General features: G+C 39.3%; 1 protein-coding gene across 7 annotated transcripts; it reads left to right on the plus strand.

Annotated features, from left to right (window-relative positions):
* LOC135198124 (heterogeneous nuclear ribonucleoprotein H-like) lies at nt 1-26,744 on the plus strand. 7 transcript variants are annotated; one of them, XM_064225591.1, is made up of 11 exons: nt 1-110; nt 6,642-6,761; nt 14,509-14,667; nt 14,889-15,032; nt 15,654-15,792; nt 17,313-17,485; nt 17,767-17,882; nt 19,980-20,075; nt 20,251-20,370; nt 20,490-20,724; nt 26,050-26,744. In XM_064225591.1, exons 2-11 carry the CDS (start codon nt 6,662-6,664, stop codon nt 26,334-26,336), a joined length of 1,569 nt encoding a protein of 522 aa, XP_064081661.1. In that variant the 5' UTR covers nt 1-110; nt 6,642-6,661; the 3' UTR covers nt 26,337-26,744. The 7 variants fall into 7 exon arrangements, with proteins under 7 accessions (XP_064081661.1, XP_064081660.1, XP_064081665.1 ...); XM_064225590.1 differs by lacking the exon at nt 1-110 and adding an exon at nt 4,801-4,967; XM_064225595.1 differs by lacking the exon at nt 1-110 and adding an exon at nt 4,801-4,967 and having other exon boundaries at nt 20,490-20,728; nt 26,050-26,071.
* The last annotated feature ends 931 nt before the right edge of the window (nt 26,745-27,675 follow it).

Here is a 27,675-nt window from a genome sequence, read left to right on the forward strand (position 1 = left end):
ACGCATGCGTAGACCAATTTAGTACAAAAGTTTGCCGCTAGGGGCTGCACGTTAGGGAGGGAGAGAGAGAGGCGGTGCTTGAGGAAGGGCCGAGGGAACGCGTGTTAAAGGTAAACACTTCCACCTTTTTTCACTCTGTTTTTACGCCTGGAAGATTTGAATTCGGTCGAATATACGCTTTGTAGAGGAGTTGCTGTGTCTCTGGTCGGTGTGACGTGTTTGCCGGTCCGCCGAAATAAGGGAGGAAACGAAATAGCCGGCGGTGACGGTAACGCAAAGGACAACGCCATAATGTACGAGCGGCGCGTCATCGCCTTCAAAACACGTTATTACTGGCCGGTCTGTAATTCCCCCGAAGAGTCGTCTTTCATTTCTACTGTTACTCTTTGGGGTTTGAGGTCGTCCTCGGTGTTCGGGATTGATGTCTTGATCGTCTTTAACTCGGTCGAATGTGTGTGTCAGGCCTGATTGTTTAGAGAGCGGTTCCGGGCGGTACCCTCTAAATCCACCCCCCCCCCTTCCCCCATGTAACCAACAGTCGCCCTGTGGTGTTTGTTTGAATCAAAGTTGTTTCGTTATTGCCGTTTTGCGTTCTTGTTGAGGAACCACCTCTTACTCTAGGATCGCTTGCCCACATAGGCCTAATTCTTGTGATTGGTCGAATTAGAGAATGCTACCTCGGCCTGGTTCCCGCCAGTTGCCGACCTCGATATTGACTGCATTTTCTGCATGGGTTTGGTTATATTAATGCTTTAATGTCTTCGTGTCTGTTATTTACTTGATTTTGTAGTTTTTACGTTCGCCCCCCAGAGGGTTGTACCGTTGGCCCACGCCATGCCCTCCGGTCCCTGTTTCCTCGTGGTCCACTCGAGAAACAAAAACGTTGCCATGGTATGTCTGCCTACTTTTCTCACCATTTTATGTATACCTAGTGAGCATGTGTTTGTTAACATCTTTAAGAATATATTACGCCTATTGTAGGAAGTATTTGCACATTTAGGATATATAGCATTCTTAGGCCTATAGACTCACGCGACCACCTGTACGGTTGTGCGGTCACTTTTCCAAAAAAAAATATCGCTTCCAGTAACCTGAAAGCTGAATTTAGACGTCAGTTATAAGCCAACTTTCGTGGTAGCAACATCTTGAGACCTCTACTTTCCTCTCGAAGTGTTTTCTCCCTAGGTAGAAATTAAGGCCATAATTTTCTATTAAACAAAAGTCAATGAGTCTAGCCATGGGCAGTGCTAACTTAACTCCATGATGCTTTCGAAATTTTTACTTAAATCCCCCTACGTGGAGAAGATTGGCCCAATCTCGATGTTTGTGGAGTCACTCGTGTAAACAAACTTCCCATATCCTGTGGTAAATCTGCTCACCACTTGTACCCATAGATGCTGGGACACTTTTTTCACCGTAATCTTGAACGACGATGGTGTTTACTCTTTCAGATGGGTAAACTTGGCGATTCAGGAGGAAGAAGAAGAGTGTGTGGGATAACATTTAAATAATTAGATTAATTCCAGAAAAAGTTGTGAATTGCATAAATTTATTACGTATTCATGATAATTCAGCATTTCTACAGAAGCAGTCCGTGGTGGCCTAGACTATGCCAATTGACGTTTTACTATGTTATTTGACCTACTTATCAAGAATTTAAAGTAATATTTATTCGGACATCTGTAATTAACCCCCAGGGGCCAGTACTAAACACAGAGAATGGACGCCCCAATCCCTAGTGGATGTATCAGTGGTTACGTTCCTTGCAGTTCGTTGGGAACTATTCTTTACAATTACCCTGCAAGAAACGTAACCGCGGATACGACATCCACTAGGTATTGGGGCGTCCAATGTATTTCGCCATGTTTAGTACTGGCCCCTGGGGTTTACTGGAGACCCGGTTTACTTACAGTCGTCCGGATAAATATTACTTAAAATTCTTGTTCAGTAGGTAAAACTGCATAGAAAATTCACAACTGCCATAGTCTGGGCCGCTGCGGATAGGTACCCTAGATCTACCAATAATTAATTTGAAAATATTCGTTGGTTAAAAGTAATGAGATTACGACACAATATCATCGGTTTGACTGTGAACATTAGCTACAGTGTTTGTGCTTTCCTTTCCAAGGGCTCGTACTAAACACGGTGAAATACATTTGATGCCCCCAATTCCTGGTGGCTTTCATATTCACAGGGACAAACGAGGCGGTCATGCGGATTCCTTATATAGAAATACCTTTTTTTTTTATCATTGTTGCCAATTGTTTTGTGTTTATCCTCCAAACTTGTTATAGTAAGACTTTCACAAAACCATGGAAATAAGTGAATTTAGCATATCTTATTTATAATATAAATGCGTAAATACAGCAATTTAATCATTATTGCATTGGTATGTGTGAGAAGAGACTTACATGAGAAGGGGAATTGATGAGGCAGAAACTTAGGATAGAAGTAGATGGAAATGGCTCATCCGAAACGGCGACCCCATATAAAAATGAGAACCAGCTGGGAAGAAGAGTAACATCTAGAATTCATGGAAACAGTTTGTAAAGGCATCAGCATATGTGTCAAGTTCCACTAAATTGGCATTAGTGACTGGCCATTCCTAGCACATAATAAAGGCTACATTTGATTCAGTTGTGTAATTATTAGAAATTAAATAAAGTCAAAATAGTAATATATACTCAAATAAATGAAAAGTGCTAGCAAAAAAGTACAAATTTTTTTCTCTCAATTACCTAACCGTCGTCTGCTCGACTCTTGGAATTCTGGCAGTCCAATGTACAAGGATGAAAAATTATTCCTGCCATGGCTTTGCTGTAAACAAACTCATATCAAGAGGAATTTGGAGTGAATGAAGAATGAATTGTGTATAATTACAATCAAGTAAGTACTGTGGAGTTTCAGTTGTCATGGCGGTAAGAATAAAACCACCAATTTCAAGGTAAAAATACATTTTAGATCAAAACATGACCCTGGGAATAAGACTCCTCATACTTTCACTAGTATAGGCAACAAAATGTTTTATTGTGTTGATTACAACTACAATCTTGAGTAATATTAATAAACAATACATATATGCGCAAATATTGTTCAAATAAACGCTGGGAAAGACGCGCACGGCAAGTGTAGAACTGAATGGCACGCACAACCATACCACGCCATATTGGATTTAAAAACTGTCTCAAACACATAGTATTGTATGAAGACTTCATATGCTTATTTTGCTTCATATGGTAGTTTCATATATTTCATTTTGTTGGTGAAACTTTAATCTTTTGAATGGTAATACTTAAATATTGAATTGTATTGTTTCACCAATTATGTATCAAGTGAAAAAAGTGGCCTTTGTCGGATCAATGGTCGCAGAGTGGTGTTTTACCCTAGGGTAAAATACCAAACGACCGGCCTGTAACCGTAGTATGGCCACCTTCCCGAAAAAATACTTAAACATGTCCTTTAACCCAGGATAGACATTGTTCAAGAGCCAGCATCCATCAGAGCAATACCTCGAGACCTCTGCTTTCCTCTCGAAATAAGTTTTTTCTCCCAAGCCTCAAATTAAGGCCATAATTTTCGAGAAGGTGGTCATGCTATGGTAGAGGCCAGCCATTTGGTGTTTTATCCTAGTGTGTAGTATTCTGTAATCGATCATTCTTGTTGATTATTCGTTCATTGAGAATGATCAAAGTAAATTTGGTGTTATGTAAGCAGTAGTCAGTTCCTTTGAATAAAAGTGTGTCATTATTAGGATGTCAAAGTGAAAATGGCCAGTCTGTGGTCAGCAATTACCAGTTGACAATGAGTCACCCATCAGAAGAATGATAGGAGCCTTTGTACAGTTATTGCGATTAGGACCATTACAAGCGACAAGAGCATACGGTTGGTCCCAGTGCTTGGCTTTATGCCTAAATCACATATTCTATTCCAATGATACCCTATGTATTCCCCCCAAAAAAAAACTTGCAAGAGAAGACCTCGGAGCTAAAATTATGCTTTTGGACAGCATAATTTAATTAGTTTTCAGTACATTTTAACAGCTTGCATGGCATTGCACACTTCTTGAGAAAAAAAGTTTTTGCCCAAATTATCAGAGCATCAGATAAGGATCTGAATGGCTTAGTTTCATGTGAACACATTAAAATTAACTTTTAATTATTATGCTTTGTCCAAATATAGGAACACTAGACAGATCCTGTCTCAGATGCATGGGAATGATTGTGTCCTGGATGCTTATCCAGCCAGGGTGAAGAGGCGTTCTTTGTTTTTCTGAAGTGTAACAATAAGTTAAACCACTGACCCCACTGAATATACTGTAGTTAGGTGGTGGTTTTCTTGTTGGACAGATTTTTGAATACTCAATAGGGGAGTGCCGTCAGTGCAACTCACTTGGAGACTGTAGGCATTGCTAAATACGTAGTTTGTAGTGACCATTCAGTCCCTAGTTTCACCCACTGTTTTTAGCCATTTTTTTATCTTCAACTGCTTTCAGTCATTCTGTCCAAACACTAATGCAACCTTTTTGCAGTTTAAGATCTTAAACACTGAATGGCTGAAAATGCCTAGTGCATTGGTTCATAGCTGAATTTTTTTATAGTAATTTGCAAATAGATTTGAAAGTTTTTCGGGAAATGTACCACCACTTTTTATCCTTTCTATTTCTTATTTCTTGTATGTACATGGTCAGGGTATTCACTATAGGTTGGATATATGATGTTGAGATCTGTAGGCAAATAATGATTTACACCCATAAATGTACTTGGCGGTCAGGGTGTTATTTAGTGATTTCTCCCTCCTTAGGTACATTATGTCTTGGGTGGGTCGATATGCATTGCGAGCATTTGGAAGGCACTTTGGATTGCAAACTTCTAAACTGCTCTTATCCAGGCATGTTTCTTGGCTAAAGTCAAGTTCTAATCCTCTGTTGTCTGCAAACTTCTTGACATCCTTTATAAAACTATCTCGAGGTACAGTAATATCTTCAAGTGTATTAAATAACTACCTTTATAATTGAATTCACTGCCTTGCATCTAATTACAACCATGTCTATAAGAAGAGACATCATGATTAATAGAATTTAGCAGAAATTCAGAACTACAAATACCAAAATGAAATGATTTCTCTAAAAGTTAAAAGTAATTTACTGTAATATCTCCTTCTAAATCTGTTAATGGGAGTTTTAAGAAATTAGAACATGCAGTGAGGTTCCTCTGAGTGTAAGAGAATTCCATATTAACATGAAATCTTGGCACTCGTTCCAATAGCACTATAACCATAGGTTGACCATGAACATTGCTCAGTGGAAGTTCACAGTAATGGACTTGCCCTGTTGTGTTCTTTAGTATGTACGGACTTAGTTAGTTTTTGACATGCAATAGTAAAAGATTGATATGGTATTGTAACACATTAGGTGAACATTATAAGGAATGGTCTATTAATGAGGATGAACGAGACTAGGAATGTTCACCAGTGCAACCATGAAATGGTTTTGGTATTTTTTCCCCACTGATTTCTCTGGAGAAACTTGAGTTACTGTTGATGACGGAGTATGTTGAGCGCCTGATACAGAATTTCCAGTCAAATTAGTTAGCTGCCTTTTGGTGATGAAATAAGAACAAGAATATAGGTCAATAAAAAATCATACAGACCATAGGAATGTCAGAGGTGTTTTATGACAGTAAAGAATTTGGAGTGGAAAAGATTGACATGTAAGATGTGATAAAGTTTTCAGTCAAGATTGGTTTATATTTTCTTGAATAGTAACTGTGGAAAGAGTGAATGATTGATGAAGAGGAAAGGAATAGGGAAGCATTTTTAGTTTCCGTCAGTAACGACGAACTTGTGCTGGAGGCTCTTGAAATGCATAGAAGAGACTGAAACTTAGGATGTGGGACCAAGATGTTTTAGGGGAATCTTTTGGAAGTTCATGGCTTAATATCTGTAGAATTGCACTGTAATTTGATAGGGTTTACTGTAAAAGTACAGTTAACCCTGGTTAAACATTAGGTTGGGATTTGTTTTTCAGCGTTTATGCTCTTTGGCAGTAAACACTTAAGCTAAGATCACAGGTTATTGTTCTGGTTTCTGTGTGATTCTTCAGCAATAGGAAAGAAAAGTGCTCACAAGTTATTCATTTTTACACACACACACACACACACACTCTCTCTCTCTCTCTCTCTCTCTCTCTCTCTCTCTCTCTCTCTCTCTCCTCTCTCTCATATATGTATATATATGTTTTACAAGTGACAATATAAAGAATGTGCACCCATAAAGTACTGAATTTGTCGCTTGAATCATCTTGGAAGTTTTCGTTACAAATGGGTGGCAATGGGAAAGAGGTTCTTTGAAGATGAGTCATGAGGTCTTGGGGAGAGTGTCATCACCACATCATGGTTGAGACCCCTCAGGATGTGGCAGCTGGTTTTGTTGTGATTGTTTGTTGGTGCATGGGTTTTTGCGTTCTTAGTTATCACTTTTTGTGTATTATTGGTGGGATGTATGTCCCCTCTTAATTTAATGGCATTACATCGGAATCATAATAAAATAATAAATTGTGTGGTGCCTGGTGATGATATATTACTGTATATGCTTGATAAGTCTGTGTACATATGCTTGATACATTTTTTTTTTTTTTTTTCTAGCATCTCACACAGTAGTTAAAATGGGAGAAGGTGAAGGAGAAAACCACAGTGATGACACAGTCATCAGAGTAAGAGGACTACCTTGGTCAGCGACAGTAGAAGACATATTGAAATTTTTTGGTGAGTATTATGCACTAAGGTTCATTGAAATTGTCATTGCTTTAAAAGTATATATTTATTAACCAGTAGTGAAGAACAAAAATTATTTTATTAAGCTTCTTGATGGTATTTTTTGAAGTAATTCATTTTGACAACATTGAATTTTATAAGTTAAAGCCTTCAAGTTAGCCCTTCAAGATTTTGGGTGTTTCAAGTGGCATTGTGAGCTGTTGTGTGTGTGTGTTTATATATATATTATTTTAATGTATGACACTTACCTGGCAGGTATATATATAGCTATATTCTCTGTTCCACTGGCAGAAATTTTCAAAACTCGCGGCAAACGCTAGTAACCTATTAGTAGTTCAGGCAACCACCACCCTGTTACCGTGGCGCTAGCGCCAGGAACCATTCCCGATTACGTCAGATTTTCTCTGCCAGCCGGACCAGCAACATTGTTGTTGGTTCCCTGCTAAGATTTTCGAGCTCGTTGCCGACTTATCGCTGAATTGGATTATTTGGTATTGTACTTGGAACGTTGGCTTGGCATTCGCTTTGGATTATTCTTTGGATATGTCAGATACAGGTGGTATGTTTAGAGTTTATATGAAAGAAGGGTGCAAGGTGAGGTTGCCGAAAGCTTCGGTCGACCCTCACACAATTTGTAAGAAATGTAGAGATTGTGTGTACTTGGGAGAGTAGATGTGTTGAATGTGAGAATTTGACAGAGAAGTAGTGGAAGATCCTTACGTAATATGTTGAAAGGTTAGAGAAGGATCGAGTGAGATCTGTTTCTCGTAGTGAGAGGTCTAATACTTCTAGTAAAAGGAGTGAATGTGTTTCCTCTCCAGCTCCTTCTAATGTAGAGATGGTAGAACCTTCTCCCCAGGTATCTCCTGCGCCCACTGCTGTATCGGAGGAGGCGAAGGATACTCAGATTGTGAAAGTGTTCGCTGCCCTTGCGTCCATGGGTGACCAGGTACAGTGTCTAACAGATAAAGTCAGTGCTTTTGATGTGAGTGAAAGTGATCGTCTCTCTCGTGCTCCTAGACCTCTGTCAAGCTCCCAGACCCAAGGGAGAAGGCATGTCGACAGTCGAAGGGAGGCGAGAGAGGTTTTGTCACGGTCAGGCGTCCCTTATGACAGTCCTGTTGTTAAATCCCAGGCTGTTGCAGTTTGCCACAGGAAAGGCGTAACTGGGAAGTGTGCGTCCTCTGATGGTTCTACTCCAGACCGGGAACGTCTGTATTCGGTAGTGTCACGCCCCCTCAAGAGGTCTTTCAGGACAGCGATCGCACAGGATAGACCGTCACACGGTCGAGATGCATGGAGTAGTCCGGAGGTTTTGTCCTCTTCTGAAGATGGAGATGCAGTTCCGATCAAGAGGAAGAAGATTTTTCGTTCGAAAGAGGATGCAGTACGGCCTTTGCGTTCCTTGATCTCGGCAAGAGATTTGCCCCCGTCTTCTTGCTTGTCTTCTCCTCGTCTCTCTCCGTCGGGTAGAGTTCAGGATCGCTCTCCCTTACATCACAGTCCTACTCGTCCTTCTCCGTTGCATGCTGCCCGTCAGGAAGATAGCACTAAAGACTTCTTAAGAGAAATGCAGTCGAAGTTAGCAGTTCTCGTTAACTCGTGGGAGTCTCCTTTGCAAGGTTCTTCGAGAGGTAAGGACGAATTCCTTCCCGTGAAGTCTTCCAAGAAGACGAAAGACAAGAATTTGCCTTCGCTATCTCGTTCTGCGATTGCCGAGGTTACAGGACGCTCTGTCATGTCTAGGACAGACGATCGAGTAGCGTTTCAGGACGTAGGACGCAGGAAGAAGAAGATCGTATCTGTGGAAGCAGGACGTTGAGCCTCTTGCTGTGGACGCAGGCGGCAGGACGCGGATGTGTTGGCGGTGGACGCAGGCGGCAGGACGCCGATACTTCTACGTTGGATGCGGGACGCAGGCGGCAGGAGGTTGATCCTTCTGCAGGACGTCGGACGTCAAGGTGACGATAGTGACCTTCAGGACATTTCTTCAGCAGAAGAAGACTTAGAATTTGTTGAAGATAAGAATGTGGAACCTTCATCGGATTATAAAATCCTCACTTCCTGTCTTCTTTCGATTTTTGAAGGGGAATTTCAACCCACGGCTCCTTTATCTCCCGTCGCAGTTTTCGAAGACTAAAACTCCCAAGAAGTCCTCATTCCTTAAGATGACACTCGATTTCAGCGAAAAAAGCTCTTCAACGTGTGAATAATTGGCTGAAGGAGAAGAAGGAAGCAGGGAAGTCTTCTTTCGCTTTCCCTCCAGCCAAGTTAGCCTCGAAGTCGGGAGTATGGTACGCCACTGGAGAAAGTCTTGGCCTGGGAGTACCTGCCTCCTCCCAGGGGGATTTCTCCAGTATAGTGGACAGTGCACGCAGACAGGCGTTACATTCTGCCAAGATTTGGTGGACTTCGTCGGAATTTGATCACCTTTTTAAGGGGATATTTAGGACTTTAGAGGTCTTCAACTTCCTCGATTGGTCTTTGGGAGCATTGGCGAACACATTGGAAGACGAGAATTCTCAAGACATGGAAGTGCCTAAGAGTATTATGTCCTGCATGGACAAAGCTCTTAGAGATGGAACTAATGAACTTGCATCTTTATTTGCAGCGGGAGTGCTTAAAAAGAGGTCTCTTTTGTGCTCTTTCACTTCTAAAGGAGTTTCTAACTCTCAGAAATCGGAGTTGATGTTTTCACCGCTTTCGAACCAGCTGTTTCCTTCGGAAATCATTAGGGATATAGCTCTAGCTCTATCTCAGAAGGCTACTCAGGATCTCCTCTCATCTTCAGTGAGGAAGTTTTTACCTTCTAAGTTGGTTAAGAAGGCACCGAAGGAATCGAGACCTTCTCAACAGCCCTTTCGAGGCAGGACTTTCGCTCGACCTGCATTTAGAGGCAAAAGATTACCCGCTAAAAGAGGAGCTAAGACTACCTCTAAGCAATGAGAACCAAGTCCTCCAGACATCAGTAGGAGCCAGACTTCAAGAATTTTGGGAAGTTTGGCAAAACAGGAATGCAGATCTCTGGGCCATCAAAGTAGCTCGAAAGGATGCAAAATCCCCTTCTTAAAGAAACCTCCTCTCGTAACATCTCCGAGAGCCCTAGGGGCACATTACAACGATTTAGTGAAAGAGAAGGCACTGTGGGATCAAGTCTCTTCCATGCTAGAGAAAGGAGCTATAGAACCTGTTCTGGATCACGAATCTCCGGGGTTTTACAATCTGCTCTTCCTGGTTGCGAAATCCTCGGGAGGTTGGAGACCAGTACTGGACGTAAGTCAAACGTGTTTGTGGAGAAAACCAAATTCACCATGGAGACGAACGAGTCAGTACTGGCAGCGGTACGTCCAGGGGACTGGATGGTTACCCTGGATCTACAAGACGCGTACTTTCACATTCCAATTCATCCAGGAAGCAGGAAGTACCTAAGGTTCGTGATCCAGAACAGGGTCTTTCAATTCAAGGCCCTGTGCTTCGGCCTTTGCACAGCCCCCCAAGTGTTTACGAGGATGATGTCCAACGTAGCAAGATGGTTACACTTACTAGGGATCAGAGTATCTTTTTACTTGGACGACTGGCTGATAAGATCCCAGTCAAGACGTCAATGTCTGGAGGACCTGAAACAGACGTTCGATTTAGCAAAAGAATTAGGTCTTTTGGTGAAGCTGGAAAAGTCTCAGCTGAACCCCAATCAACAGATAATCTATTTGGGGATTCAGATATCGTCAGCGACTTTTCGGGTTTTTCCGTCCCCCGACAGGCAAGCCCTATGCTTTCGGAAGGTGCAGGACTTTCTAGAGAAAGAACGATGCTCGGCAAGAGAGTGGATGACTTTGCTGGGCACGCTCTCTTCGCTGGAGAGGTTCATTTCTCTAGGAAGACTGCACATGAGACCTCGACAGTTTTTCCTGAAAGAAGCATGGCCAAGAAAATCGCAACCGGATTCCTTCCAGTTTCTAATTCCGACCAAGGTGAAGGAGAAATTGAGTTGGTGGCTAACGCCAGGCAGGTTAGCAGAGGGTATGTCGCTCCAGCAGAAGAACCCAGACCTCATCTTGTTCTCCGACGCGTCGGACGCAGGTTGGGGAGCGACTCTAGGCCCTCAAGAGGTGTCGGGTCTTTGGAACTAAGACGAAGCAAGTTGGCACATAAACAGGAAGGAACTGATGGCGATTTTCTTGGCCTTGAAGTCTTTCAGGGAGTTGATACACGACAAGACAGTGCAGATCAACTCTGACAACACCACGGCTCTGGCATACATCCGCAAGCAAGGAGGAACGCATTCATTTCCCCTTTACATGCTGGCGAAAGAAGTTCTGCTTTGGGCGGAAGAGGAAAAAGTTTCTCTGCTCACCAGGTTCATCCAGGGGGAGAAGAATATCAGAGCGGACCTGTTGAGCAGGGAAGGGCAACTTCTTCCGACAGAGTGGACTTTGCATCTAGAGGTATGCCAGAGCCTGTGGAAATTGTTGGGCCGTCCAGTAGTGGATCTTTTCGCGACAGCCAAAACAAAAAGACTACCAAACTACTGCTCTCCAGTTCCAGACCAGGAAGCAGTCGCAGTGGATGCTTTCCTGATGGATTGGACAGGCCTGGACGCTTACGCTTTTCCTCCATTCAAGGTCTTGGGTAAAGTGATGAAAAAGTTCAGAGAGAGTCAAGGAACGGGGATGACTCTAATAGCTCCGTTTTGGCCGGCCCAAAGTTGGTTCACAGAGGTACTGGAATGGACAGTGGATACACCAAGGACACTGCCCTTAAGAGCAGATTTACTCAGACAACCCCACTTCGACAGGTTTCACAAGAATACCCTCGCTCTGAGTCTGACTGCGTTCAGACTATCGATAATTACGGTGTACCAGTCGAAGTGGGAGAACTTCCGAAAGTGGTGTAAGAAGAGGAAGGTGTCTTCATCCAGTACCTCTGTGACCCAAATCGCAGACTTCCTCCTTTATTTAAGGAAGGAGGAACTTCCAGTAAGTTTGAACTTTTAGATAAAGCTTCGTTAAGAGATGTTTCAAAGAAGGCTATCTTTTTAGTCTCCTTGGCAACGGCTAAAAGAGCTAGTGAGCTTCAGGCCATATCTAAGACAGTGGGCTGGAGACATGGCAACGCAGTGTGTTCTTTTTGGCCAAGAATGAGAACCCTTCTAATCCTTGGCCAAGATCCTTTGATGTCTTGGGTCTGTCTGATTTAGTGGGGCATGAACAAGAAAGAGTTCTCTGCCCAGTGAGAGCGTTACGCTTTTATATTGAAAGAACAAGAGGTATCAGAGGGACTTCTGATTCTCTTTGGTGTTCAGTCAAAGACCCCAGTAGGCCCATGACAAAGAATGCTCTAGCTTTCTTTATGAGAGAACTGATTAGAGAAGCACATATGCTGTGCCAAGAACAGAGTTTCGGAGTTCTGAAAGTTAAGGCTCACGAAGTCAGGGCAGTAGCAACGTCCTCAGCTTTTAAGAAAAATTTAGCCCTCAAAGAGATTATTGAGACTACATATTGGAGAACGAATTCAGTATTTGCGTCTCATTATCTCAGAGATATTAAGACAACCTTTTGACAATTGTCAGACGTTGGGTCCATACGTGTCCTCTGGTACAGTATTGGGCAAAGGAGTTACCACCCCATAACCTTCTAATATGCTAGGTAATTTTATCAGGTGATGGTGTTTTTTGTGGTCGTCTGAGAAAGGTTTTGTTCCTTTTTCAGTCTTTTTAGTGGTTTTCTTTATGTGGTGTGTGTGTGTGTAGTTCAGGTGAATGAACAATTCCTAGCTTGAATGCCGTGGCATAAGAGGGCTTTGGGGTTTCTGTCAACACATTGGTCACGCCCAGTTGTCAGACCCGGTTTTAGCTTCTTCAGCATACAGGACACTTCCTAGTTGAGAGCTCCTAAGGTGTAAGCAGGCTCAGAGCAGGACCTATGAAGTCAGCTACCTTAGCAGGTAAGGAACTTAGGGTAATATAATAATATTTAATTATTTGTACTCTAACAATGTGTCAATCAGCTATATATATACCTGCTATATATATACCTGCCAGGTAAGTGTCATACATTAAAATGAATTTTTTTTATGATAAAAAAAAGTTTAATGTATACTTATCTGGCAGGTACCGTATATTTCGGCGTATAAGTCGACCCTTTAGCCCCAAAAAATCATGCCAAAATTAGGGGGTCGACTTATCTAACGGTAACAAAAAGTGAATCTTTATTATTTTGGCATGTCGGTACAGGAATCCAGGCTTTACAGTTGGCTAATAACAATGACAGCCTTGTTGAGGTAACTATGTATGTAAATACCAGTATTAAAAACATTTCACACTGTAATACGACAATAATAATACATTAGAACATCCATTACCTTAAATAAAATGAAACTAATCAAAGTAACTTGAAGAAACCCCAAACGCACAGCAAGTGTAAACATTGCGTAGCTATTTGAAGTACAGTAATTGAGAAGGATTCGTTCACTCTGACAGTTTTGTATTTACCGGGGTATTGTTAAAAAACATTTATGGTATGAAATCTTTATTTATCACTTTAAATAAAATAAAAAAAATTGTATTTAATGGTAAATATGTATTTAAAATCCTTCAAAATTACTTGAGTCATCGTCACTTGAATTAAACAATTCATCAGACAAATTATCATTCACGGTTTCATCAGGATCCCAGTTTGAATCTGGTGAATCATCTGTAGGTTTGTTTTCCCTCAAATGAGCCTGTTTATGCCATAGAAGAACCAATGGTCAAGGAATATTCCAACATAATAATAAAATACCAGCACGTCGTTTTAACCAACCCAAAACCAAACATTAACTTGAGTGACAGTTTGTACATACATATATACGTAGGCTGTTATGCAGCGTTAGTTAGCGCTTTGTTTGTTTACATTACACTCGAGTAACGTATCTTTCGTTTCGTCATTTCTAATCATATTTGCCGGTATTCATTCGGAATTTAATCTATTAACAAATTTGTTTGTTAATCATACCCGAGTATTTTTAAGCCTGTAATTTCCTTATTGGTAAGTAGAGCAACATATGTACCTTAATAACATTCAGGTTATTTTATATGATACGTTTTACCCTGCTGCTTATTTTGAGCGTACGGTTGGCCTCACATTTTATAGGTCGACTAATATACCCGATAGTAGTTAAAATCATAAAAATTTACTCAGAATTGGGGGGTCGACTTATACGCCGAAATATACGGTATATATAATTAAATTCCCACCCTCCTCCCCTCAGGAGACAGGGTTCAGAGAAAATCTGACTTAATCGGGAATGGTTCCTAGCGCTAGTGTCACGGTAACGGGGTGGTGGTTGCCTGAACTACTAATAGGTTACTAGCGTTTGCCGCGAGTTTTGAAAATGTCTGCCAGTGGAACAGAGAATATAGCTATATAAATACCTACCAGGTAAGTATACATTAAATTGTTTTATCATACTATATATATATATATATATATATATATATATATATATATATATATATATATATATATATAATGTATGTATGTATGTTATGTATATATACATGCTCCCATGAAGGGTCATCCAACATAATTTTTCATAAACCTGGCATATGACTATATTTGCCGTGTAAGATCTGACCAGGTGTAGGAAAGTTAGGGCCTTACCTTAAGTTTTCATCAGTGAATGATGGGGCTCCGTATTTTGGGTCAATACTGTGATTAAGGATTATTCTCTAATAGAGAATATTGGTGTTTGTTTGCAGATGGAGTTACAATAAAAAATGGACGGGATGGCGTACATCTTACATTATCACGGGAAGGTCGCCCTAGTGGAGAGGCTTACATTGAAGTTGCTACAGAAGACGATGTTGCCTTGGCAGAGAAGAAACACAATCAACATATGGGCAGAAGATATATTGAAGGTTGGTGTCGGTTGCCTTTGAAGCCAGTGTTGAACAGCTGAAAATTTAGTTATTTTAGGCATATATATCATCAGTTCTTCAAATATTATTGTCAGTCTGTTTTTAAAATGCTGACGAGTGTGAGTTTTCAGTTGAAATATCTTTTGCTACCATTGTACTGGAGTACTATCTTGGAAAACTATGATGTAGTTACTCAATATATATATATATTTTTTTTGCAGTATTTAAAGCAAAGAGATCGGAGATGGAGTGGGTTGTTAAAAGAACGGGATATGGCACCTTGGGTGGTGAAGATGAAGGATGTGTACGTTTGAGAGGTTTACCATTTGGTTGTTCGAAGGAAGAAATATCACAGTTTTTTAATGGTGGGTGTTCTTGATCAATCATGTGTAGGTACTTTTTTTTTGTGAAATATCCCTTTTGCATTATTTGAGCATTGATGTTTGAGAAGTTTAAGATTACCGTATTGAATTTGTAAGAACTACTATTTTAAGTTTACATGCATTAGTGTGGTTCGTCTTGACTTTCCTCTTGTGATTTCATTTAGAATAATTGCCGTAAATCTTCCTAGTTTATATCTCACTAAACCAGCATTTACCTAATATATTTAAATCCTATTTGTTAAAGCTCATGTAAAGAAGTATATACAGTATCAATTTTTCTCTGCTAAGAAGTGGTACTCATCGTTAAGGCAACCTAATCATGCCATTGGCAATGATTAATTTCATAGATGTGCTATATATAGTATGTAATGCATTCAGAAGGCTAGGTTACAAATTTGGGTGGAGATGGATTGCATTTTCACTATGTAATTGAATGTTGGTGAAAGTTGTTTAAACTTAAAGACTTGGGTTTACTCTAAAGCTTGAAAATTTATAAGGTTACTAAAATGGATTCTTAAATTTGTATCCTCTTATTAAGTAAGTGCTTAATTTATAGATGTCTCGATTTTCTTAACAGTATTCTTTTTCAATGTCGCTGGGTAGGGTTGGAGATAGTTCCGAACGGGATAGCTCTGCCTACCGACTACCAGGGGCGGCATACAGGGGAGGCATACGTTCAGTTTATAAACAAAGATGTTGCGGATAAGGCCCTTGAGAAGCATAAGGAAAAGATAGCGCACAGGTGGGAAGGCAACACTACAGAAGAGTAGAGTTGCAAACAGGTTAACAGTATAGTCAGGGTGGGGGGAAGGTTTGTGGGCAAAGTTTCATTGCACCTCAACTACATGTGGCCTCACCTCTTCCAGTTCATTTTTATGCTTTTTTCTGTTGATTTATTTTTTTTTTTTCCTATCATTGATTAGTAGTTGAATTGTTACCTTTTAAGAAGCAGTGTTTTTGGTTTTTTTTTGGGACTGAGGCCTGTGTAGAACATGGTAATGAAATTTGAAGCAAATCAACCCTAAGGCACCTTAAGGGTCGTAGCTGGCTACTGGTGGAGAGGAAGGGAGGGTGGATTGGGAGGGTTTCGTACTTCCCAGGATGTTTACCTTGCATTTTTATGGCTGATTATTAGGCCTATTTAGTTTTAACTATTCAGACGTACAGGTTTGCATGAAGAAGAAAAATTAAGGCAAGGAATATCCAATGTCCCCTTGGAGAATGGTAATGACACAGTAATAGTTTCGTTGTGCTTATAAAGGAGAGTAAAAGACTAGGCATTATGCTTGATGTTAAATGTTATGCAGTACCATTCTCTATCCCATAAACCAAACCCCAGTTTACTAAGGTATGCTGGATTAGGGAGGACCGTAGGGTGGGAAGTGTTAAAGCATCCCAAGCAGTGCTCCCAAAGACAGCAATAATTTGGGTAAGGGTTAAGATGTATTATTAATTGAATAAGGGCTTCCATTTTCTTTTTATATTTCATTGTTGAAATGCATGAAGGTAAGATAGCACAATCAGACATTGTTTTCATTCAGTTTGGGTTGTACATTTACCATTCTCAAGTCAGTGAAATTGGTGAAGGAAGTCCCAGACAGTTCTAAGCATATAAATGTTAGTCATAAGAGAAGGTGACAAGGGCACTCACAGAAGATGCGTGGAACCTGAGAAGCTGGAAACCCGTGGTGGGCGGGTGGGCTGGCGGTGAGTCAGGTAGGCAGAGAAGAGGAGGAGAAGGCTGGAGCAGAGTGGGCACTCGGGCGTTGGGCCTGGGCCGGGCTGGGCCACTGTTGGGCTGGCCGGGAAGAAGCGGGAAGAGTGGCTGGGCCGGGACACGGGCTGGTGGGGCCGGGCCTGGGACTCGGACTGTCATCTGTGGTGGTAATAGTTATAACCTTTTTAGAATATTGAAATTAGCAGTTTTAAATAATGTAACATTAACTTGGTTATGGAATTGGAATTTGTTTGCGACTTTATCTCACCTTGAAATAAGTGGATTTTCATACTCTTGGTGAAAGTCAGGCTCTGTTTACATGAGTTGCTCATTTTAAATCTGTGGTAAATTCATTTTAAAGTGGAAGGAAGTACTGAATATGAATGATACTGTTCAGGGGACCATTTTAATGATATTGGTAATGTTAACAGAAAGTGGTATTGTACTTTAATGTGTACACTCGCACTATCAGAGGGGGGTCACACTTGAATGAGGAGTCCATAATCCATTGCACTTTTTTCTATGTTGATCTTTTTTACCAACAGATATATAGAAATCTTCAGATCAAATATGGGTGAGATAAGAGCAGCAATGAGTCCAAAAATGCCCAGACCCATGGGTCCAATGGGTGGTTACAATAACAGACCCACTCCATACGATACTCGAGACCGCTTTGGAGGGATGAATAGATACGGCATGGGAGGCCGAGGTCGTACAAGTAAGTTAACTTATCAGTGTTGGAGGATGATTTGATTACTTTTGCTATGAAATGTAATGGTTTTAATTAAATTTTGCTTTGGAAATGATGGTGTTAGTTGTAAGATAAATTATAAAATGATCTTTTGGTTCAATGGTATTTATAAGGTTAAAAATTGTCTGTACCCCATGAGGTGTAAAAATAAAATTCAAGCATAATAAAGTTCATATATTGTGGATATGATGGAATGGGTATTCTGAAAATTCCATAAACAGATGATGAAAATTGTAAACATTTTGCAGGAGGTTACAATGATTTTGATGATGGGCCTGGCTGGGGTGGATCTGGAGGTTACAATGATGGGCCTGGATGGCAGAATGGCAGAGGTGGTGGCCGTGGAGGTCCTGGTGGAATGAAGGTTAGTCCCAGCTTTAGCATAGTAAAAATTTTAGCTTGGTAAAGTTGTAGAAGGTGGACAGCAAAGTATTCAGAGACCAAATGAAATGGTTCAAAAATGAAAGTGGAAAGCTTGAATATAATGGCTTTGATTGTTGCCTATATTTCGTCTTGCCCTGGATTTATTTATATATAATAATTTTTTTCTTTCTGTTGTAGCTGCAGAAATGGTTTTCATTAGTTCACCTTTTTTAATTCCTATAAGACTGCGAATTTTATTGAGTTTTCCATAAAGTTGTTTTTATTAACAACCAAGCGTGTAATGTCTAGAAAGTTAGCAGGTATGCACTCTGGTTTTTTGGTGTTGTTAAAATTGTTCTTTGGTAAGTCTTTATAAATTGAAGACATATCAGAAAGTACTAGTAAGTAAAATGAACCAGTTAAAAGAATATTGGACCAAGGTTTTCATTTAGTTGTCCAATTTAGTTAAGCTTCACCTAAAAATCTGCCTAGGATTAGCATAAAATCTGTCTTGACTAATCAGAAATTAAACTGAAAGGCAGGGCAACAGTGATTAACATGGGAGATCCAAGGATCTGTACTATGTATGTCATTTTGCTTATTCCTCATATTGCCTTCTATTTCAAGTAAATTTGAAAGCATGCTGTGACAAAACTTATAATTTAGTCATGAGAAGCTCTTCAAAAGTACTGCCCTACAAGTTCTTATGTATAAACTAGTAAGAAAATGGTTGGAAGTTTGTAAAATGCCCATGTTCAGCTCATTTTAGCATTGCAGAAAATGGAAATCTCAACTTACACACACCTTACAGATCACACCCCCACTGAGAACGCAGCGAAAGAAATTTAAAAAGTGAAAATTAATAAAATCGGGCCCCTAAAAAAATTGGCTTTAAAACATAAAAAGTAATCGCGTCCTAGCTTAAAGGCGGTAGGAAAGTAACTGGCTGGTCACGGGATGCGGAGGGCATTCTGGGTAATGCATGCCCTGTGACCTGGTATAGATGCCAATAGTCCCTGGATCTCACAGGTTTAATTTTAATTTTACTGGTTACCACCTTGGCGCTAGTATTATCCTCAGGTTTGTTAGTTATGAAAAATACAAATTGGTTAAAAAATTGTCATATTTGAGGGTTTTTTTTGGATTTAGTACCGAATATGTAATATTCACTGTTAGTATCATATATCTTACTTTACAAGTACAGATATAATTACACAGTACACATAAGCTTTACATGTAAAAAAGGGTTAACAGTTATTTGCTAAAAGTTGACTCTTGAGGGTTATGGGATGGTTTGGGGTGTGTTTCATTTGAAATTATTTTTAATTGGTTTAGAATGATGATTTATGGTATATTTTTGTTAGAACTAACAAATTGGCAGTGAACTGTTGAAATAGGCAGTCATAAGCATTTCACAGTAGTTTGAAGATGTACAGGGTATAATATACCTAGACTTAAATACCCAAAATATGCTTTAACCTGTTATCTCTGTGAGCTACTGTACCTCATATTACACAATTTCTTGGTGTGAAGGTACATTCAATACCTACCTTGAAAGTATGTGATTTTACTATGTGTCATTTTAGTTAACTTGTTTTATTTTATCAAAACTTCAGTCAAATGACTCACTATGCAGAACATACAGGCCCATCAATTTGAAACAACAGAAAAATCCCGCTTATGTGTGCTTAACCAGTTGATTAGTGACAGTTCATTCTTATGTGGTCTCTTGTTAAGATATGTTTGTATGTGCCCCAGGGCCAACATGACACACGCCTTCTCTCTCTCTCTCTCTCTTCTCTCTCTCTCTCTCTTCTCCTCTCTCTCTCTTCTCTCTCTCTCTCTCTCTTCTCTCTCTCTCTCTCTCTCTCCCCCCCCCCCCCCCCCCCCCCATTATCTGATACTCAGCATTTGAGTTACATGTTTGCTGCTGCTTAGCCTTTAGTTGGCAAGTGTGTGGCATTACCAGAGTTGATCCGAGTAACCTGCTGACCCTTCTGTTTCCATGTCTTTTGCTGGTTTTCTCTCTCTCTGGCTTGTAACTTGCATTTAGTTTAGTGACTGTATGAAGTATTAAAAGGTTGGGTTTTATTTTTAGGGGAACTTTGGTGGACGAGGAAATTGGAATGATACTGGCCATTGTGTCCACATGAGAGGTCTCCCTTTCAGAGCTACCGAGATGGATATTGCTGATGTGAGTAGATTTCATTTGGCTCTTTTGTATATACCATGTGGATTGAAACTATACTGGATATTATTGCATCTCATCCAATATGCTTAGTGATATTTGTGCCTTGGTAAATGACTGTATGTTGTAACCTAAACATAATTTCCCAACAAAATGTAATTTGGGCACATTTTCTCTTCAGTTTTTCAGACCCCTTAATCCTGTAAATATTCACATCATTATGGATAACCAGAATCGTCCCTCAGGTGAAGCAGATATAGAATTTGCCACCCATGATGATGCTGTAAAGGCCATGTCAAAGGTAAATGGTTAGCAGTATTATTGTGCTGCAATTTTATAGTTGAACAATATAAATGAATATCATAAAAACATTGCCTCTGAATTGGTGTTGACTTTTTTTTTTTTTAATACATTCTACAGGACAAAGCCAACATGCAACACAGATACATCGAATTATTTTTAAATTCTACCCCTGGTGGTAACATGGGAGGCCCAGGTGGCCCCATGGGTGGACCAGGTGGCCCCATGGGTGGACCAGGTGGACCAATGGGTGGTCCTGGCTCAGGTAGTTTTGGAGGAGGTGGTGGAGGTGGCGGCAACTTTGGAAGTGGGGGATTTGGAGGAGGATATGGAGGTGGCAGTCGAATGGGCGGAGGTAGGTACGTTGCATTTCTACTATTTATAGGAAATAGTATGGAAGTGGGTGGGGAGGGTCATCAGTTGTCAGTACAGTACTGAATATTTGAATGATTTCCTTTAATAGGACAATATGTATTTCTCTCTCTCTCTCTCTCTCTCTCTCTCTTCTCTCTCTCTCTATCTCTCTCTCTCTCTCTCACGTCTCTCGTCTCTCTCTCTCTCTCCCTCTCATCATCCTAGCTCGATCTCTCTCTCTCTCTCTCTCTCTCTCTCTCTCTCTCTCTTCTCTCTCTCTCTCTCTCTCTCTCACACACACAATTATTTTTTGGTCATACTTATAATATAGTGCTATGGGCTTTCCACACAGTGGCCAAATGTTTTTCTGCCATTATACTCATCCGTATATTTGACTGGAAAATTTTCAGATACTGAGTACAAGATCTACTTCAGTTTCACCTTGTAGTAAATTGGTGATGAAACCAAAAGTATTCATGAATATTCCTTTAAGAAAACTCTATATGGATTAGAATTTTGAATTTATTTATGGAGATGCATATGAATGATGAAATGGTTGGGTAGAATTAAAACTCCTCTGTTTTGCATCTGGAGAAAAAAATAAACAAATAACTTGCCAACATAAAACATAATGCCCATACGCGGTGACCTCCCCTCTTCCCTCTCCTCCCCTCTTTGATATACCTCCTGATCTTCTTGAATAGTTGGCCTGTATGTTTTATACAGTGCGTCCTTGATTTAAGGTGCTTGTTCAGCTCCGTGATGTTGCAACCTTAAGGCGCTTTTTTTTTTTTAGCTCCATGATGTTGCAGGAAGTTACTGAGCCGTAAATGCAGCTCTGTGGACCAAGTTCCAGTCAGCACTGGAACGGATCCCCCACTTGAGGTTGAGGACGCATTATATATTATTCCATTTGGGCATGAAATAACCATATGCCAAGCTACAAGACCTTTTTGTGTCTTGTCAAGTTGGCCTCCTCCCATTATCCTTTACTGTTCACTAGGATATTGGACCCTCACCAAAATTATATGTACAACATAATTGTATGTGTAAATCCTTACCTGTCATGGAAAAAATGACAGCAACTTGGAAGTTGAAATGGCGAGTCACTACCTTAAGAGATATTGCTTACCTATGCTATAGGTAAAGTGTTAATCATCATCTAGAGTCCATTCTTAGATAAACCCACTACCAATCTCAGGATGCCCTATAAGTACCAGGATTTAATATTATGTAACAACTTGACTTCTTTCAGAGGTGTGTCTTATAAGTACACGTTTTCTCCTCCATCACATTGTTCATCTAAAATTTATACCATAATAGGGTTAGATTGGTAGCTGCAGTATATCTTGTGTAATTTTTAAAGATAGGTTTTTACTGTGGAGTAAGTTTAATCAGACAATTAATTTTACTTGTTTATGAATCCATATTATTTCAGTCCTTGTACCCACGCTGCCAGATTTGTATAGTATGACAGCTTAACACCTCAAGGATTACCATGTACTTAATTTAGTGTAAATGTTGCAAGCACTAATGAAATATGTACTTGACAAGGTCCAACATTTTACCTTTTGATGATAGTCATAAATATGATAATCAATGGAAGGAAATAATCGTTACTTAAAGATGGAGATCATGGATTTGAACATCCAACATTACAGTGTGCTTTTTTTTCTCACCATGGGGTACTACTGATTGCTCTGCTTTATTTTCTTATTTTCTTGGTCCCTTGATCTTGCTGTACAACAACTACATCTTTCCCCAAGTTAGCGCTGAATGTCTGAAAGTGCCCTTTTCTTGGCTTTTTAGCGTGAAGTCAGATTCATTCAACAACAAAGCAGTCAGATGGGTTTTGTTAGTTTTAGGGCAAAGATATCGCCAAAGGATGTCTTGATACTCATAATCAGCAAGTATAATATTACATAGAGAAAATAATATTCAAGATCAGCTACTGGAGATAGCACCAAAAGGATGGGAATTGGCTTGTGCTTACGTTTGAGAGGTTAGGTCTTGTGCTTTGTTGCTGCCATTTTGTTTTAATTACAGCAAGGTTAGGATGTCACATCCAATAGCCTTTGCATGATTTATTCATTGAGATTAAGGAAGCCTATTGTTTTTTTATGGTTTTCAAGTAAGGAGAGTGGATTGTGGAGTAATTACAAAATTGTGCTGGGTAAACCTTTTGTGAGTACATTTAATAGGAATTTATGCCACTGGAAAGTGGAAACAATGATTAATCATCTGGATTGCTTTCAAATCCAATTGCAGTTACAGTAGATGCATCCATGCAGTCACATTAGTCCTGATACAACTATTCTGCTTCCAAATGACACCTAAACCATTGTCATACCATGAAAGGTAACTACAGGCAGCAGGCACGAAAAACTGCTCGCTTATTTGAGAAATCTAATGATCTGATTGAAAGGTTTTGCTGTGTTGTTAGTGGGATTTTAGTGACTGGGTTTACTCAAAGAAATTTCTTTTACTAAAATTATGAAATTGGACAGGGCATACCTAAGGAGTTCTTATGCTCATTTCAGCTCTGAAAGGGATATGCTTGAATAAAGAGTGGATATAAAACAAATCCAAGAACTTTGCCAACTATAGTCAGCCAAGCATACTAGTCAGAAAGGGTTGTTTGCCTACTATAGTTGGTCAAGGATACTCAAGTTAGAAAGGGTTGTTGGTCGATTGTTTGCAGAGTTCTTCATTGTGCAAGTGAAGCAATTACAGAATTATTCCCTGTTCTTGGAAAGAGTGTTGTCAATACTATTGCAATTGAAATGTGACAGCATATCTCATGTTCCCAGATCTCATATTCTAAAGGGTTGGTGGAAAAGAAAAAAAGTTTTAGGTTTTGATCAGTAGCTCTTGATCAACCTATTCACCTTTGAGGACCTTTAGATTAACATGAGGAGCAAATGGATATCATTTCAAAATATATCAGCCCTCAAACAAGAGGTTATGTGTATTCTATAAATATTTCTGTTTGGAAGTAACTAAACTTAAAGCTTTAGCTCATTATGCACATATTGCATAACCAATTTGATTTAGCAAGAGAAAATTTCAATGAATATAAAGGAATCAAATGAAAGAAAATTTGATACACAAAGGTCAAATAGTAATACCTACCATTGTATTTGATTTATGTTTTGATCATGTTTTCTATAATGATATAAAGTTATTGTTTTTGAAGGGTGCATTCACTCCAAACTCAGTGTTTATAAGAACAAGAAAACCAGAAATTACCACAGGTTAAGAGAGAGATGAGATTGTAGTAAATTGCTGTATATTTTGAAGTTCAAAATTGATTGTCTGAATCCAAGAATGAGAAATTTCATGACTGCTAATATTTCAAAAACCTTAGTCACTATGATGCAGTAAGCGCAAGTTTGAGTGCTTCGGTTATCAGCTTATAGAGGAGAATAGAAAGGATTGTTGGGTAGGTTATGGTGTTATTCCCTGCTAAATGGTCTTAATTGGTGACATATTTGACTTGTCAGATTCCATTATTGATAAAGCATTGAATTGAGTCATCATCATAGGTGTTTGGATTGGACAAGTTCAAATGAATTAGGCCTAACCATAGCATACTGGTTTAAATATTCAACATGGATGCTTAGAGCCAGACTTTTGCTTCATAGTATAAAATCCCTATCTTTCTAACTATAGCATCTGTTAGAACTAGAGATATGCTCTTTAATATCACAAGCCAAGGAGCAGTGTTTTATGCTCTGCCATGATCCATTTTAGATATTAATGCACTTCATTCATTATTCATGCTGTTTATTGGCTTATTAATTGTTTAACAGTTTTATGGCTGTGAACCCAAAGTCGACTGATATTGCTTTTTGCAAACTGGGAGGTTTAGATGAGGTAGAGTCCTCCTATGGGAGGTTATTTTACTGTCGCTTGTTGCAGGTGGCTTGAGAAAATTAGTAACAATACTTGAGGAAAATAGCTAACTTTTACCCTAAACTAGTGTAAGGGGCTGTAATAGTATTAAGAGAAAGTCGTGGTTTTCCTTTGGTAATTGTTTTAATGCAGGGAATTGTTTAAGTGGGCTCCTGCATTTCATAGCATCATTCATGGTCTATGGTACAATTGTAAACTGGAAAACATACAATCCTTAGAGTGATAGATACCTTAACACCTTGATAGGTTGTCATCATGATGAGCTGCTCTTGCACCTTACTGCTCTGTGGCAGTTGAAAGTTTGTTCTAAAAAAAATTTTTTTTATTTTGTATCAAGCTTGAAAGTAAGGAAATATTCAGTTTTTTTTAAGACAGTGTTAGTAGTTATGAATCTGCAGGTTTCAGTTCTTCCATCCCTTTTTTTCTCAGGTTTCAGATATTGAGCTGTAGCAGTTATGGTGTCCATGATTAATGACTACCCTTTATGAGGTAGGGCGTAAGATAACTGAGCAGGAGATAGTTGATTATCAGAAGTAATTTCTACCATGTATGTAGTTGAGCCCTAAAGAAAAGTCCATTTCTGTAACTGTCGCTCAAAGATAATGGAGCATATATTAAGATGCTTCGATTCATTGATGGAACCAAGTCGATGTTTTTGGGAGAAGGAATATCCCTAAGACATACAGCACACTGTATGGCATGGGGTGGTAGTGTTTCAATCTCTTATCTCTTGGTTATCTTGTGTAGTGTTCAAACTTGCCTGTTTATTAAGTAGGGCTCAGGTGTCATGGTTTGGTACATATTGCAGCTTTCATGTTATGGCTACTTTTCTCTTTAGATCTCACATTTACCACATTTCATGCTTAGAGTTAATGGTATGAATAAATTCTATTTATAATATCTTGTCAAGAATTGAACTTTATTTAGGACAGTAATTCATACTAATTTCAGAGAGGGTCACTGACTGGAGTACAAAGATGAAAATGTTTTCACATTGCATATTATACCTACATGACTGTTGTGGTTCATAATAAAATAAAAAATTTACAATCTTATCAAATTTAAAAGATTGCATGAAACATTCGTTCTTTTACTTTGATGAAAGTGAAAGTTTTCATTTCATATATGATGGCTTTTGGTAACAGCCTTTTCAGTGCGTCTGAGCATCAAAATATCTTAGTGTATTGGTTCAGTACAAAAAAAAAAAAAAAAAAAAAAATTCAAGCATTATTTTGAAAATGCTGCCTGATTTTGTGCTGTAATGTTAGTGACCCTGAGGAGTAGATGTAGAAACTAACCTAATGAAGTTAATTTCTTCTTGTAATCATTGTACTTTTTTTAGACAAGGTATATTAGGTATAAAGCAATGGAGTTGACCTGTGAATCTTAAAAAGTTTTTCTCTCATTTCAGGTGGTAACTTTGGAGGCGGAGGATATGGCAACAATGAAGGAATGGGGGGAGGCATGGGAGGAGGGGGAATGGGAAGTGGCATGGGGGGAGGGGGGATGGGGGGCGGTGGCATGGGAGGAGGCCTAGGTGGTAACCTAGGTGGCGGTCTCTCTGGGAGCCTAAGAGGCATGGGCGGTGGTGGTGGCACCGGCTTCACCACCAGTAGCTTCAGTAATGGATATAATCCCAATAGTGGATTTGGTCCTGGAAACCAGATGTCAGGAAATAACTATAATAGTTTTTGTTAATCTCTTGTGTGGAAATGTTAAATGTTTCAAGTTTTCTTTTTTTTTATCTTTTCTTTTCTATTATATTTTGTTATGAGTTAGGCAACAAGGATGAAGCTGACGAAATGATTTATTTGTAATTAGACCAAGATTGGGCCTTTCTCTTTTGGTTGAAATTTTACTAATGACATTAGTATGCATGGAAATCAGTCTAATCTTCACCTAGTGTGAGTCGTAAATTGTTTAATATTCCTCCTTTAGTTAGATCGAGATGATGAAGAAAGTTGTAACTAGAGATAATTGGGATTGAGTGAAAGTGACATTCCATACCATTAAAGAAATCTGCACGTCCCTAAAGGAATAAAAGGGAATGACAAATGTAATTTTAGGATTTAACATTTAAGGTCTCAATAAAACCAGTATAATGTCTTTTTGTTTTTATTGCTCGTCTTGATACCAATTGTAGGAAATGTCTCACTTGGTTGCGTTGGTTACTTCCTTGAACGAGGTTTGCAGTGGCTGCTGTTGTTGTAGTGTGCATAGTTCATGCATTTCTGATCGGATAGGGTTCTAGTAAGTGGATGACACCTAATATGACAGGTCATGATTTTTACCCCTGCAGCCTTTCCAGCTCAAGAGCTTAGTTGAAAACAAACTTGACTTCTGTGAGATCACCCAGGGACTGCCACTTGCTCCACTCTTTATTATGTGCTCTGCAAGCTCTGGCCAGGCAATTTTCCACATTCTTAGTTATAAAATCAATGCACAAACTGATTACAGATACCAATAATACGCTCAAAGCAACAACTATTATAGCCGATTCAAAATTATTCCTTATTATGAATGGGTGGTAGGTAGAATGATTTAGCAAAACAATCAAACCCAATCTTAACTTTTATTCATCAAAACTACAATGAACTAATTTATGTCGTTAAATTTTTTGCACTTGCGTGACAGTGGGTACTTCATAGGTCACATGACCAAATCCTGGTATCTGTGTAAACATAGATCTTCGACCATGAGCGTCAAGGTATACTAGTCATTTTTAACGTGTTTTATTCATGTTTTCAAGATCAGCAAGTAAATAAAATTTTAGATATTAAGAAGAAGAATTCATGCCAGCCCTTTGATACATCTCAGCACTCCCACACTTCAAGGACAGTAATGTGCTGCACCACCTCCCTTTTTATGAAGGCATTGTTGTCTTGTGCATATGTTTCAAGTTCTTATATGGTCCTCCCTTAAATAAATGCTAGTAAACAATAGAAATCTTGAGACATGCAGTGTAAAGAATAGAGAACATTGTTGTTCAATAAACTTATTCTGCCCTCTGAGAATTTTGTCACTTGAAAGGAACTTC

Source organism: Macrobrachium nipponense, chromosome 21 (assembly GCF_015104395.2).
Source record: "Macrobrachium nipponense isolate FS-2020 chromosome 21, ASM1510439v2, whole genome shotgun sequence".
Classification (NCBI taxonomy): domain Eukaryota; kingdom Metazoa; phylum Arthropoda; class Malacostraca; order Decapoda; family Palaemonidae; genus Macrobrachium; species Macrobrachium nipponense.